The 15,953-nt window shown below is 39.8% G+C and overlaps 1 protein-coding gene across 16 annotated transcripts in view; it reads left to right on the plus strand.

Moving 5' to 3' along the window:
* The window catches only part of ADD1 (adducin 1), a 58,712-nt gene extending 42,896 nt beyond the window's left edge, over positions 1-15,816 (plus strand). For 3 of the 16 annotated variants that reach the window (XM_030492855.1, XM_030492858.1, XM_030492856.1), the window contains exons 12-17: positions 986-1,075; positions 1,937-2,029; positions 7,179-7,335; positions 8,353-8,520; positions 9,230-9,325; positions 13,560-15,816. In XM_030492855.1, coding sequence (XP_030348715.1) covers positions 986-1,075; positions 1,937-2,029; positions 7,179-7,335; positions 8,353-8,520; positions 9,230-9,325; positions 13,560-13,912 — 957 coding nt within the window. In that variant the 3' untranslated portion in view covers positions 13,913-15,816. Of the gene's footprint in view, positions 1-985; positions 1,076-1,936; positions 2,030-7,178; positions 7,336-8,352; positions 8,521-9,229; positions 9,326-10,080; positions 10,116-13,559 lie in introns of those variants that run through there. The other 13 variants (XM_030492859.1, XM_030492863.1, XM_030492857.1 and 10 more) reach the window with 9 other exon arrangements.
* Positions 15,817-15,953: the final 137 nt, after the last annotated feature.

The raw sequence follows: 15,953 nt of genomic DNA on the forward strand, positions 1-15,953 counted from the left end.
ATTTTGGGGCCTTTGGAACTGCATGTTAATCTTTTTGAAATCAGCTAGCAGTTAATTTTCCAGTCTTTAAATTCTAGATCTTCTCATCACCAACCTACCAACAGGAAAGCATTGAGTCCATTGGGTGTTGTTCACTTTATTTCTTTTTAAGTATAAAATGTGCAGTGGCATCTTGTTAATACCTAACTTGTTCTGGATCGTTTTGCTACTTCTAACTGATGGCCATATGGAATATGGGAGTTAGCATTATGTCATAGGAAAGTCTGTACAGGGGTACCATCAGGAATACTGATTTGTTCTAAAATAATTTCTGTAAAGTTGACAGAGCTTTTGCTTTTCCTGATTTGGCACTGTAAAATAATAATCACTTGAAATGAGAAGTCAAGTGAAATTGCCAAGCAGCTTCTTAGTGTTGGAAACACAAATTGTTTTGTTAAAAACTTGAATGAAGTGACTGAGAGAAGTAGAACTTTTTACTTTCCTGATGATGAGAGGGGTAGTAAACTAGAAACAAGTACAAATGATGCAGGATCTTCATACTTTTCTGAAATACCAAATATTAATAATGCCTTGCGGTTTCATACTTGTATGCATGTATTTTTATATTAATTGAATGTCCTTTTTAGTTGTAAAGTAGAGGCCTTTCCAATTGCATGCTTTCCTTCATTTATCTGGGAACCAGAATATTTTAAACTGTTACCTGATCTGTAGAGTTTTACCATGAGCCAGTTCTAAAAAGCAAAGGACAGTACCTGCTGTGGTACTTAAAGACTAAATTCTGATGAATGTGAGGAAACAGCTAGGAACTGAAGCACATGTCTTCAAGTGCTTATAGGGACAGCTTTATTTGTTGGACAGGGCCAAAGCAATCAACACTAGTTGCAGCTTGTTGACAGGTTCACCCACCCCCTTTTTCAAATACAAAAAATGGGGTTAACTTTTCTCTGTTGCTCATGTGACTGTATTCTGCTGCTTTCCTTTACAGATCCGAGAGCAAAACTTACAAGATATTAAAACTGCAGGCCCTCAGTCCCAGGTTCTTTCTGGGGTAGTTGTGGACAGAAGTCTTGTACAGGTGAGAGTGTAAAATGCCTAAAACTATTAGCTTAAAGTTAATCCATTATATCCTCTGCTTTCACCTAATATATCACTATGAAATTATTCTTTAATTGGCAGAGAGTTTCTGTTTTTAAGGTAAGTCTTAGAGGTAACACCATTGTCTTTGCGAGAGTGCTCAGGGTCAGAAATTTAAGAGGCTTCAGCCATGTAGCCCAAGCATGTCTGTGGAGGATGCTTCTTGGGTTTGTTTTTTTTTGCTGAATGTAATGCATGAAATTCAGAAGGCTTATTTCTATGGATTAGATTCTTGTTCAAACTTGTTGGGCTTTGTGACAACTTTCTGTTTGTTTGTTTTCCGAGTTTATGTATCTTGAAGTACTAATAATACTGGGCACAGCAGGCTCACTATGGGGCAGTAGTGTTGTGTGTTAAGTATGTTTTATCATGCTTCATAATGTTTTATTTGAAGAGCAGTTTGGAAAAAAAAGCTATTATACGTCAATAAAACTTAAAAGCAGTATATCTGGATATACAAAATACTTTATCTACGAATTGTAGCTCAAAGTAAAGTAAGAATTAGAGCTATACAGTTATACTGTATGGCTGAATGACTTTAAAGCTCTATATATCTGAGTGCTTTTAACTGCCTCAGATAAGTATTTTCTGATATACTTTAAAAAGTTTGGCAAGTCTTATCATGACCATAGCATTATTCATGTTGGGTGTCATATTGTGTGCATGTCAATCCATCGTCACTTGCAATTTCATCTGCCAGTTACCGTTTCTTTGCATGTTTTTAGCAAGCATCATAATGGTTTTGGTTGATGTTTTAAAGCCTGGGCTCGGTTTGCTCTGTTTACTCAATTTACTGTTGCAGGATGCTCCCCTCTCAGACTGTACGGAATCTATTGAAGGGCTCGATCTCACAGAGCAGGCCTTTAGTCCCGCTAAATCTCTGTCTGTTAGAAAGGTACTGCCCTGTCATACTGCTCTAAATGCTGTTGTTCACCCTTCATTTTACCTCTTCCTTACCCTGACCTTTTCCCTATTAGTTAATGATTTGGCTAGAAAAGAAAAAAAAAAATAGATGAATCACCAGATTCTGTATATGCAACTATACCAGCAGGTACTTTACCCTGTTAAAGTATCTTTTAAGGATTTTGATCTTTTTCTTTCTCTGTAGAAGCTGGTAAGGAAACATTTAATGTTAAGGTGCTGATTAGGTTTCTTTGCGCGTGCTATTAGTGTTGAATTACTCTAATCTGAGATCAATGTTGAGTTAATCTCAGCCTGATTACATCAGTGTCATTCCAAAGATACCACACGTTCAGAGCGTGCCATGCTAACAAACACTGTCAGCTTTTGATCCTGCATTGCTAGATGTCTTGTTTCCTTAAAACTTCCTGCTGTTACCTACAAGAATTGCTGAGGAATGCCCTGCACTTCCAGAATCGATTGGCTTTCAGACATGTAATCATGCTTGTGCTTATGTAATACACTTTAAATACAGAATGAATTCAAGAGAGGTGTGTATGGTTGGGGTGGGCAGTCCTTTGAGGCCAACTAAACAGGAATAATTTTCACATTGGAAACTAAGTGTCCTTAGCTGTCTTTCTCTCCCAGGTTTTGAAGGAGTTTCATAGAGGTGATCTGACACGGAAGCACAGTGTGCAAATAAGCATCAGTGTCTCTTCTGCTCCAGTATTTTATCTAAAACATTTTTAAATCTTGGTTTAGGCCATGCCTAACGTCTCATTATCAGAATATATCAGATATCAGAACCAGCCAAACAAACACCCCCCCCTCCCCCCCAAACCCAAACAAACAAACCCAACAAACAACCCCACAAAAAACCCAACAAACCAAATAACAACAAAAGAACCCACCAGAGAAATGTCTTACAAAGATTATGCCAAAAGTCAGTTGTGTGTTGTGGAACAAAGGAAGTATAAGCAATCTTAGGATGCCCACATAAACCTCATTGGAAACTTTGAATGAAGCTTTGAGGAGACCTGTACATCAAGGACTTAAGGACTTTTAGGTACCAGATAATTACAAGTTCTCAGCTGACAAATGCTTTGACACTCAGTTACAGTTAAAGTAAAAAGTTCCATCTGATTGCAGTAATGCTTAAAATGTATTGTTTTCAGTTAACACAGTGCACACTATTTGGGCTGAAAACAATTCTGTTTGTGTAAAGTATGCATGTAATGCTTTGAGTCTTCTGTGCCTATGGCTGCAGTAGTAAATATTCCATTTTTGCCTTGTCACTTGCTTTGTCCATGTTCTGAGAAGTCCTAGCCATGCTGCCACACGAGCTCCTTGTGCACCATGTGATGTAATTTGTGTTACAGACTTGGTTAACCAAGCCTCTGCTGCAGTCTTGGCTGAATGAGAGGGGATGTTGGTTATTCTTCCTAATGACCATTCTGCAATCTGATTAAAAGAAAAAAATCACATGAATTTTCAAGAATTTAAAGAAAAAGGGGAATCACCCGTTTCATGTCTCTTCCTTTGGAATGGAAATTCTGTGGCTTTGTTCTTTATGAAGAGCCTCTCAGTTCTGCCCCAGAGGTGGCACTGTGTTTAAATGGCAACTTCTACATGAACGGTACTTTAAGAACCTTGGGTTTTTTGGACAAAGGCACTGGATTAATGCCAGATTGTGTTAAGAGTGTTTGTTAACTTTAGACAACTATTATGAACCTCATGTCTGAAAGAAAACTTGGCATGTATAAGGTGCCAGTTTTGCTCATCTATCCCTGAGAACAAGATAAAGTGCTCGCCTGTTAAATGATGGGCACTTCACAGCAGTTCTCAGTTTTTCTCTGAAAGCAAAATTGAGTGGAGAGGTTGCAAAATGACTTGAAAATCTAAAATTTCTTGTAGGATATGTGAGGTCCAAGTTTAGTATGAGAGTCTATTGTGTATCATTAGCTACAAATGACTTTCTCTTTGTTGGACTTTTGTGCGAGAATATGCCCCTAGAAAATTCTCAGGAGTGAAAATATGTTCTGTTGGTGAATGTAATCTAGCTGTTATTTCTCACAGTGGAGAAAATACTGTTGATATTCAGGTGCTTACAAATGCAATCAAACTTCAAACAGTCATCAAAATAGTACTAGAATCATCATCAAAATAAAGCTACTATCAGCATAATCGAGTTGAAATCACTAGAACATTCATTTTCTGCATGTCATTCTGCATTGAACCAGAGTGCCAGTCTTTTATATAGGAATTTATTTCCTCTCTGCAGGCTCTGTAATACTGGAAGCATCTCCAGACCAATTTTCTTACTCAGTTTTTCTGAAGGTTCATAGGAATATCTCATGGCATGGAAAGGTTGATAGCTCTGCAAAGTCTTGTCTATTTTAGTGTCACATTTAACAATCTAAAGTATGTCCTGTACTGTCTTTGTAGTTCTTTATACTCATTTTCCTTCTGTTCGTTCATTTGGTGTTGTATATTTTTATTTGAATTCTTGGAAGGCTGCTCCAATGTCTATTCTGTGAAGTAAAGCATCTCTGCTTCTTTGATTTGTATATGTCTTAGAGTACTCATGTTGCAGAACTTACTAACATACTACTGCATGATTTTTTGTCCCCACAGAATCAGTCCCTCTACCCTTAGAATTTTTGAGAGTGGCCTTTGAACCATATTATTAATACTGAGCAAAATTGGATGTCTTAATCTGGAAAGAGCTTTTAGCAGATCAAAAGTTTGCCTTTCTGGTCTCTTGTGTGATTTTTCTGCTCTTAAGGTCCAAAAACCACAAATGCTTTTTCTTTGTAATATATAATCCGCTTACTGCTGTTGCCTCTGATCTTTTTCAATATTATTTCTCTTAGGTCAAAGATACTCAGCTAGCACAAATACTGTTTGCATTGCCTGTGAGTGTGGTTTTTCTGTGTCTTTGGGTTTGGTTTGTTGGTTTTGTTTAATTTCGTAAATGCGATAAGCTTGATGCGCTGCTTTTATTCTGAGTAGGTGACAAAGGTACTTGTAAGGAGGAGAACACATAATGCCAGTGCACTGGTCATCTTTCTGCAAACTCTGTGTCTTGCTCTTTGTTGTTATTAAATCAATAGGTATTGGGTAAAATTTTGTTTCAAGTGAGAGTTGTTCTGCCCAGTCATTTTGGATTTAACTCATAGACAAGTTAGATTCTTGAACATTCCAGGGGTACCAATGTGCACTGTGGGTCTTGGTCCTCTGTTGGCCTTTGTAATCCTAGAAGAGTCTAGAAACCCAGCCTGAGTTCAGTGCTCTACAAGCCCCTCCTATTTACCGCTATGTTTCAGTTAAAATTCCACATTTAGTTTGAAGAGTGGGCAGAGATAGAGAGAGTTGCTGCGGGCACCAATTTTCTGCTGTCGTTAAAAGCTGGGACTTGTAGTTTTGGGGATGTTTACCTTTTCTACAAAATAATTAGGATTCGTATGAAGGTTGATGGTTTTGTGATTTGTTTTTAATACCCTGTCCTGTAAGGAAAGCCACGACTATCAAATTGGTGCTTAATGGAAATAGTTAAGAAAAGGCTTTTCACTTCCTACTGACATTCTGCATCTGATACGAGCTCCTCTTATTTTATGGATAAACGAAGGTGATCTGTAATTGTTTAGAGATGTTTCTCTCCTGCAGTTCCTTTGAGGATCTTACAGTGAGGCTTCTTGTTGTGCTGTTTGTTCTTTAGTACTTCTGGCTGGTATTTGTTTCCTGGAGAGCAGCACACATTCTAACAACCAGCTGTTCTTACTTTCCTGCATTGCTCTAGGCCACATTTCTGGAGATAAGGGGCTTTCAGAAATACCTTAACTGCTCTTGTCCTCATTCCATCTGGGCATTCTGGTCTGTCACCTTGTTGGTGCTGACAACTTGTCCAGAGCAGCTCTTAGCATCCAAAACAATGTTCTGTCTAATTTCATCTTCAGTTTTACAGTGAAGATCTCATGGTTGTTCATCAGGTATGAACGTGGAATGGAATGTTTGTCCCTTTGTTAAGGTGCTGTTTATTTTTGAACTTTCTAATGCTTTCTTTTCCATATTGGTACAAATAACGTTTGGGTATGAAGATGATGTGGGCTAATCAATTCCCCATAACTATTTGGTAATGGAATTCAAATACCTCTTTTCAACAATGAAGGCAACTCAGATGTCACAATGACATGAGGCACAGATCACACATTAGTCATTTCCAAACTAGTGTCAGTAGAGTTCTGTATGTCTAATGAAAAATCAAATGCTTAAACAAGTCACTTGAGAGATGCAGCTTTACTCTTTACTATATGGCTTTAGTCTTTACCATATGATTAGAGAAGAAAAACGAAAAACCTTAGCATTAGAAAATCTCTGATGCAGCTGCTTTTGTCCATTGGAACTTAGTGAACTTAGAATTGCTAATGTTTGTATAACTTTTTGTCTGGCTTGTATGACAAATGTTACAGATGTAAATATCTAACTTGTATAAGATGGCAGTTAACCTTTGTTACTTCAAAATTGCTTGTAATAAACTATTAATCCTGATGTATGCAGAACACATACAAGATGGCTTTTTACTATAACATCTGTTAGGTGTTACGCAGTAGCTACTAGAAATGGCTTTTCCCTTACTAAAAAACCCCCAAACAAACAAAAAAGCCCCCCTGAAACAAACAAAAACCCCAAACAAACCACAAAAATACCTGGGAGCTGAGTCCTGTGAACTTCTACAGGTATTCTGTGCCCAGACTGCGAGGCACTTGGGCCTGGTATCCAGTTTGTCTTGTGGGGAGAAAAAGAACCTTCGTACTTCTGTGGCTTGAGACACAATTCAGCTAGACTGTTGGGCTGCTGTTTGATTTACTGCTTAATGGTGGATATTCCCTGGTGGAAACACTGATGTGTCCATAAGAGTAATTAACAAGACCTGTTTTCTCCTTTATATTAACCTGCTGTCAATTAATGTATTTAAAATCTGTAGTAGTTTTGATTTTTTTTCTTTTTCATTTAAAAGAAAATAAATGTAGCATTTTTCAGTTTATCTTTTTGCTTTGTTTCTGGTTGCTTTGTAGCCTCTGTACTTCTCAGGGTTCTGCAAGTTACTGCTCAATTGCAGATGTATCTTAATTGTCTTTTGTCAGGGAGAACTGGTGACTGCGTCAAAGGCAATAATCGAGAAGGAATATCAACCCAAAGTCATAGTGAGCACAACAGGACCAAATCCCTTCAATAAACTCACTGATCGAGAACTGGAAGAGTATCGCAAAGAAGTAGAAAGAAAGCAGAAGGGCCCAGAAGGTTGGTTTCTCTGTGTGTGTGTTTTCTGCAATAGGCTATAAGAACAGCAAGCTTATTAGAATGTGGGTTACCTGCAAAGACCATGGATCAAGTATTCAGCTTTGGTGTGTTTGTTTTTCCAGTGTGACTTAAAAATTTAAAGGCACGTTGGAGATAGAATGTGCAATGTGAGTGTTAATGGAGTATTCTGTAAGTGTCTAGATTTTCTTTTAAAAATTATACTAGCAGATGAACTGGGGTGTTCAGGATGGCCAGGTACTGCAGGCAAAAAAGTGTTTAGGTACTGCAGAGCATTGCAGACTGTTCAGTTTGTTTCCCTTAGCACTAGAGATAGTCCAGGGTGAGAGAATAGTGTTGCTTTTCAGCAGCAAAACTGCAGTTTTCTACCTCATTGAAAATTGTGGATTTGTGAAATCTTTTGAATGGGGAAGGTACAGAACCATGTTTGAAGGCTACTTGGAAATGGCACATATCCCCCAAAACAGACTCTGTAAATTATTGTAGACTTATGAGAGATGGTTGCTGCATCTAAAGTGGTTCTCCTGCTTTACTTCTCTATAATGTTAAAGGATGATACTTAGATGCTCATCTGTTGTTAGGTTTTGAATTTGAGCAATGCAGGAACCAGAGGTGCCTTTTCTCTTGCAGTGTGTCCTCCTGGCTTCTGCCTTTTGTTAAGATGATGTAGGAGCCATTGTAGATTGTATGTGTTCAGTTAATCAAGTATTGGACTGTGTGGGGTGGGATATTCTGCTGTTGTGCCTGTGTAGCTGCAGTGTTTGTTCTCTCAGTAACATTGCCACATGCTTCTTAGATACCATAATACGGAGAGACTGTGTTACTGAGACAGACGCTACCTGAGGAGCAGAGCACATTGCTTAGAAATCAGACCATCAGTGAGCAAAATAGATCAGATAGAAAAATCTCTGGATTTGAAAGGCAGATCAGAAACCTGTCAAGGAACAGATACAAAGACTTTACAGGATCGTGACGTATCATCACTGTCTAAATCTTTAGATAACACTCAGTTTGCTGCTGCACGGGTTTCTTGTCAGACCACGCAGCAAGTCATCACACATCTTAACCAAGAAGAGCCAGATGGGCAGAAGTCCTCCCATAAGGAATTTCATACTGCAGTGATCAAAGCACTAAGGTCCAATCCTGACCTTTTGGCTGAGGCCTCAGGTATTATTAATATGGTACAGTTGTGCTTGCAATCTAAGGAACAACCTCTTTAGCTACACCATTTGGAGATTCTATCAGTTGACTCTCATCTGTGGGGCTGATTTCACTTTTAATTGGGTAGGTGAACTGTACAGAAAAATGTTTTAATACTGTTCCTGATACATGGTGTACTCTTTGTTAATGTTTAAACCTGAAAGCAAGGGGGACCTTCCTTACTAATTACATAAACCACTGTGAAATCTGTTTTGAATCATTTAATTACTGCATGTTTCTCTGATTATCTGTGCAGTCTTCTCTTCTTTGGGGATGCAAATTTGTTTACTCAGAGTTTCAGCAATGCAAAGCAAGCAAAAGAGCATTATCTTGCGTAGGTCTGAAGGCATTTTCCCCTCCCATTTGTTTATGTCTTCCTTGTGGTTTTTCCCCACAAGTTTTCTTTAGAACAGCATGATAAACCAATTCATAAACTATTACATTGTTCATGCCCTTTTGGAAAAACAAAAACCACCACAGAGCACAGCTGCGACTTGAACAGTTCTGTTAATATCAGACTATCACTTAGTTTTCTTTTGCTTGCTTTGGTGTTATTTCATATCCTGGCAGGATTTTGATTCAGGAAAATGTATTCAAATCTTCTGCACATGGAGCACAAGGAGACTTTTGATTCCTCACATGCTGAAACGTTTTCTCTGCCTTTCTACATCTGCAGAACCTTCAGAAGATGGCAGGCCACAGAAAGAGAGAAGTCCCCCTGATCTCACTTCAGCTCGCACTCCTCCCAGCACGCCGATTAAAATAGAGGAAGGTATGTTCTTCTCATTTGGGGGCCAGGGAAACCCAATAACTGCATCACTAGTGACTGACGCATGAAAATATATGAACTAGTAGCTAATAAAAGTAAATTCTGTCTTGTACTTTATTTTTATACTACCTAAAATATACTCCACTAAACTGTGAGTGTACTGGGAGTTCTGTTTACAATAATAAAGAAGTGTGCATTAATATAAAGACAAATTTTCATCTCTTCAGAATTGCCTCGTCATCGCTTGGTGTTTCTCAATTGATTTATCCTTTTGTGCATTTTCTGTGAGAAATGGTGGCTCTTACGAAATGAAATAGTGTCTGATGGTGAACCAGACACAAATTTGGATGCTTTGGTAAATCTCCTTCGCTGATTGCACATTTCTTAAACATTATTGTACTTGGATTACACCTCAGTAAATACTTTTCCAACTCAATTTGACTCTAAACATCATTATTTGCTCACCTTATGTAGTAGTTTCAACTAAAATGAGAGCAGGGCTGGTAAAGTCCACAATTACCTCAAAAAAAAGGATAAAATAACAATCCTGAAGAGGTGTAATCTAATTTTCGTCTTGTTTCCTTTACCTTGTTCATTGGATATATCACTTGTCTGTTAGTCTTCCATTCACTACTTCATCTCATCCTGTTTTCTATAAGAATGGTTGCAACCATTCTTTTAACTTAACACAATGGCTGTGATGAATGCATAGATTCTCTACTTGTGCTTTTTTCTTCTTGTGGCTGCGTTACAAACAGGAGATGGATATGCTAAAGAGTACCTGTTACCATAGTAAGTATCATTCCATACTCTGACCTGCTTATGTGCTTTGCTTCACTCCCGCATCTTTGTTTACTAAGGGGTTGTTTGTTGGTTTTGCTTTTTTTTTTTAAGCAGGCTCTTTCAGTTGAGACTCTGATTTCTTTAGTTGTTGATTTCATGAAATTTGAGGTAGTTACAGATCTTACGTGAAAATGCGCTCCCCCTTCGAGACACTGGAAGTGACATTATGTGTTTCCATATCTGTGTGTCCCGTTCCTCAGTTTAAAAAGGAGTAGTCTGAAGTTGTCTTTCAGATACAGCTGAAACAGGTCTGGGAGTTTCTGCCCCTGCAGTTTGCTGCTGCCTGTATAACCTGGTATGGACCTGGTAGTAACATGGAAGAAAGTTCCTCATCTATTCCAGTGCAAAAGTGTCACCACTGGCATTGACTGAAAGTTACCCAGCAGACTTCTGCACAGAGTGGATATGGAACTACTCCAATGTTATACATGTCAGCTGTAGGGAAATCCAAATTCCAACAAAGGAATAACAGCAAGAACATGGTGGCAGCAACTTCTACATCTGTTTCGGCTAGCTCTGCAGGGCTACCTCAGATTATACTTTAAAGTAATAAGGATGTTTGGCCCCCTCCGTTTGTATGTCCTGTTATATCCAAAAGTCAGCGTGTTTGTCATCGGTATGAAAGTCAAACTACAGCATAGACACCTGTGGTGTTATTAGTAAAGTTCTAAAACCTGAAAATTCTTTCAATCTGAGATTCGTGCTCCACAAACTCATGTACTTGTGTAAGTTTTCCAGGACAAACATACAAAGCTCATTTTAGAGAGTAACTGGAAGTTCCCGCCCATGATGACTTTGGTTGGCAGAAGTTCTGTTGAATGACAATGGTCTCTCTATAGAGCTGCTTCTCGACCTTTTTACCTCATATTTTCCTCTATTTAAGTGTAGCTGAAGTCAGCAGAGTGTTTTGTGTTAACTCGGTTATGGCCTAGTTTGTATGTTTGTCCACATGTTTGTGTTGGAAAAACCATAAACCTTTATTCTTCATAAATAATGTGACTTGTAAACACTCACCAGTATTAATGTTACTTTTCAAACTCTTATGTCACAGTATATATAAAGCAGAAGCATGGATCTAGGCATGATTATTCTAAAAAACTTCAGAAGTTGTGAGGTACTGCAGAGATCTTAAACTATAAATAGGTTCTGCAGCAAGATGTGTTCTTAAACCTTCCTAGTCCCGTTACTGAAATCCATCAAGTAGAACACCAAGGTGTTTGCATACTGCATTTGTAAATCCATCTAGTTCTGGTAAAATACTGTCCTTAGCAAGCTGGGTAAACAGATGTTTGTTTGATTCCAGCATGATGTTAATCCATTTAGGAAAGCTGATGGTAATTTGACAGACTGGGAAGGATAGCAGTCCTGGATTAATGAGTTATAAACCTGCTTACATTTATCCAGTGCTTAGGCCAACTGGCAAATGCCTGTAGCTTCCTATTCTTTCATTTTAAGAATTTCTAATCCCTTTTTAAAAAACTTTGTTTAAAACTTTCTTTTAAACTTATTTTAAAAAGATAAAACGAAACCGACTGGCAGTCTAATATGGTGCCTGCTCTCTAAAAATTGGGCCAGCTAATGAATAGAAAAGACTATTTCAGTTGGAGGGGACCGGTAACAGTGATCTGGTCCGATTGCCTGACCATGACAGGGCTGACCAAAAGTTACATCATGTTGTTAAGGGCATTGTCCTAATGCCTCCTAAACTGACAGGCTCGGGGCATCAACCACCTCTCTAGGAAGCCTACTCGAGGGTTTGACCACCCTCTCAGTAAAGAAATGCTTCTGAAAGTCCAGTCTAAACTCCCCTGGTGCAGCTTTGAGCCATTCCCAGGCATCCTGTCCCTGGATCACAGGGAGAAGACATGAGCAGGGCTTTCAGTTAATTCCTGAGAACCAAACTGAAATCCAAAAAGAGTGTAGTGGTAGTAAAGAGTTGTAGGTGGTGCTTCTTACAGGTTTGTGCATCACAAACAGACTCAGGTTAAAGCAGAGCTTTAGGGGGCAGCTTGCAATGTACATAATGGCTTTCTCTTCTTCCTCTGTTTTCAATCCTGCCTGCGTTATAACTTTTAAACTGCTAACTCGTGCATTCCGAGTGTTTGGCACTGAATACTAGTGTGTGCTCTTTATTTAACCTCTTAGAAGCTCATGGTGCTCTAGGCAAAATATGTTGGTTTTCTAGCAGGTATTCACAGAACAGAGCCCTCTAAAATAATGTTAGAGGAGTGTTACTCCCATCTGGCAGAAATAAAAAGAACACTCTTCGTCATTTCCATAGGAAAAATGGGAAAGTATCGACTATTTTCTGTGAATTCTTATGAAAGCCTTCAGTCTTTTCAAATTAAAATGAACAAGATTTTAAAAGGGGGAAAAAAATAGTTGCCTTTTGTGCCTTTCAATGAGCATGGCCTGGATTTTGTTCTGAATTCCTCCTTACGTAACATCAGCGGGGGTATATTTGACACAGCTGACGAGATCCTTGGTTCCAGCGCAGTGAGGAGCATTGCAGGGAACTTAAAGACTGCAGGTTATTAAACATGTTATGGACAAAGAGGAGCTGTAAACAGAACATCCCTAAAGCATAGTGGTGAAGGAGGGAAGCGTTACAGTTGAGGGAGCGGTGGTGAAGTTCACCTTTGGACATGAAGTTGGCACCAGGTTTCTGATGTTCCTTCTACAGGGGTGAGTTTTGCTGTTGGACATCACATACGTTAAAACCAAAAGCTGTTATCGCATAACCTGCTGAGCTCATTTAATTTGATAAACCCCATGGATTTAACTTGTAGGTATCCATAATATATACTCATATCTTGCAAAAGTGAAGCCTTTGTCATAGGAGATCATATTTTGAAGCAACATCTGTTAGATCTCATGGAACAATGTTATAAAAATCCAGGCATTCTGAGTACAAATTGGCAAGCCAGCACTTCAGAAATCAATGGATTTGTGTGTATCGATCACTGCAAAGCAGCAATCAGCTTTATTCCACCAAAAGAAAAAAGAATTAAGATTTGGAATTGCATGATGCTCTCTTCAATGCCAGTGAAAACTGCAGGTTCAGCTCCTGCTTATTGCCCTAAAACCTCCTGGATGTTACACGTAAAACATGAAAGCTGAACCAGTCGCTTTCTTGCTGTTTTACATCCACATGATGGAATTTGGCTTTATCTGTTCTGTGGTCAGAAGCTTAAAGACAAAGAGAACATTTGATTATCTTGTTTGTACCTCTGTGCCCAAAGCGAAAGGAGACCAGGCCTATTACAAAGGCTTTTCTGCAAAGTAAATATCTTAGGTTTTTTTATAGAGCGCGCTCACCATCAACTCACTTCGCTTCTGTGTTCCAGGGACACTTAGGTAAAACTAACTGTGTCGTTGTGTGTCCCTCCACCAGAGAGACAGCAGGACCAGACTTACAAAGATGACAGTGACGCTGCAACTTTCAAGCAAACCCTCCCAGATCTCACCCCTGACGAGCCTTCAGAAGCACTCAGCTTCCCTCCCTTAGGGAAGGAGGAAGGGAGGTGTGAGGAAGATGTGCCCAAAAGCCAAACGGAATCACCTGCAGTGGAAAACAAGGAACCCCAGCCCCAACCTGCTGAAGAGCCAGTGACACCAACCATGGAGGAGGGGCCGGCAGCCGATGCAGGTAGTGATGAATCTCCAGGGAAGTCCCCATCGAAAAAGAAAAAGAAGTTTCGCACTCCTTCCTTCCTGAAGAAGAGCAAAAAGAAGAGTGACTCCTAAAGGCCAAACACACTGCAGAAACACTGTCATATTCCCAACTCCATTAACCACTAGAATGTACCAGATCGTACCGAGTGTTTTGTCGTACTATGTAAATGAATGCAACAAGTAACCCAACCAGCCCCTCGAGTTATGGCTTGATTGTTTGAGGTTATAACCAGAAACCAATGGCCAGAAAGGTGCTAATCCCGTGTTTTCAGCAGCTACCGCAGATCTGATCCCGAATTTGGAATCAAATGTGAATGACTTCCATGTGGAAGGCATCGAACCGCTATTTTTGATTTAAAGCCTGCGCTGCTTTGCAAAAGAATTAAAAAGATGTTCACAATTAAAAATAAACCACACATGGCTTACCACAAGGAGCATTCTTCTCCCATGTTCTGTTCCAAGTCACAAGTAAGTTTCCTTTTAAATGCTGACTTCTTGAGCGGATGCTATTGCAGTGGCGCTCTCGAGGGGAGGTGTTCTTGAACTGACATGTGAGTACCTGCTCACAAACCCTGTTTTAGTCGAGCTTTGAGGCTAATCCATTCCTTCCTCTCTCTCCCCTCTCACCATCGTAACAAAACAAAGGTGTTTTTCACTTTCATTTCTTTTTTAACTGGCTCGTGAAATCATCTTTGCTGTCCAGGACTGAAATAACCATGGTGTGTTCCACTCACAGTTGCGCTTTAAGAGCCCATCTTACTTCCTAGCAAATGCAGTTTAAGGGAAATGTGACTTTGAGTCCTGCCTCCCTACGCATTGCTCACATGGTGATTTGGCTGTTAGAACAGGTTAAAAGTAACTGTACTACAGGTGTCTGGGAGGTTTCGCGGCGGTGGCGTGAAGCCTGAGCCGCTGTTTTGGGCCTTAGCAGAGGGTTTGGGTGCAGAGCTGCTGCACATAAACCCTGCTTGCAGCCTTTCGTGTGTGTTCTTCCCATGATAACCATGTAAATGCGTTACACTGAATAGGTAACCTTGTTTTATATGAATTATTTTCACTTACAAAAACTGGTGTTTCTTTAATATTTTATTTTTGTTGCCAGCAGTGAAGTACAGAAACCCCAAGTAACCTTAAAAGGTGTATTTTCACAGTTTGCTATAAATGTTCGTTTAATATGTAGCATGGTAAAGAAAATCACTTTTTGCCACTGAATTCACTTATTTCCCAGTCACTGCCATGCTTCTGTCTGTCACCCATCCTAACAGCAGTGCCAGGCGGGGTGGGGGAAGCTCGCAGGGAGAGCTGGAACCCGTTTGGTTCCTCGTGTCAGTGTTTCTGGTTCAGCAGCAGCAAACGCTGAGAGCCCTGCGAGGAGAGGGGGGACGTGCTGCCTCGCTGCAAGCAGCTGTAGAACACAGGATGTGGCTGGCACCTCTTAGGACTATAGTAAATGTTGCAATTGGTAAAATAGCAGCAAACTAATGCCTTACACTGCTGCAGCAGAGAGCGGCAGAGCAGGGGCACGGCCTGCCTCGGGCTGGGAGGCAGAAGGGGAATGGGAGCTGTCGCTTTGGGTGTGGAAGGATACTTGGAAGTGGGGTCGGTGCCGAAGCAAGGCAGGTGACTGCCCCGGGCTGCAGCGGCTTCACGTGTGCTTGAACCTCGTGTCCCCTCTGCCCACTCGACCAGTGCAGTGCTCACCTTGCTGAATCGTGTTCTAGCGCAGGGTCCTAATTCAGTGACTAATTGCTGTATGTTTCAGTTCCTTAATGGAGTCCCTCCATTTCTCTCGACCACGTATGCAATGACTCTTTAATTTCTAATTTTGTAGTTTGTTCTTTTAATTCTTTGTATTACAGTATGAAATGTAGTCATGTATGCTATGGTTACACACTTCGGGGTAGAATAAAGTCCTGTATTTTTCTTTTTCTTGTATCATTAAGTTCTACTCACAAATAAAAGTCTTAAAACCTTCACGCTCTGCTTTCAAAACTTTGTGCAGTTTTATTCTACAGCTGTAGCCTGAGTTTAATTTGTTCCTTTTTCTTTCAGTGATTAATGTGTTGATTAACAGTTGCTTTAATGTATTCTCAGACAAGGGCTCCTTCCCCCA

Source organism: Strigops habroptila, chromosome 7, assembly GCF_004027225.2.
Source record: "Strigops habroptila isolate Jane chromosome 7, bStrHab1.2.pri, whole genome shotgun sequence".
In the NCBI taxonomy this organism is placed as follows: Eukaryota; Metazoa; Chordata; class Aves; order Psittaciformes; family Psittacidae; genus Strigops; species Strigops habroptila.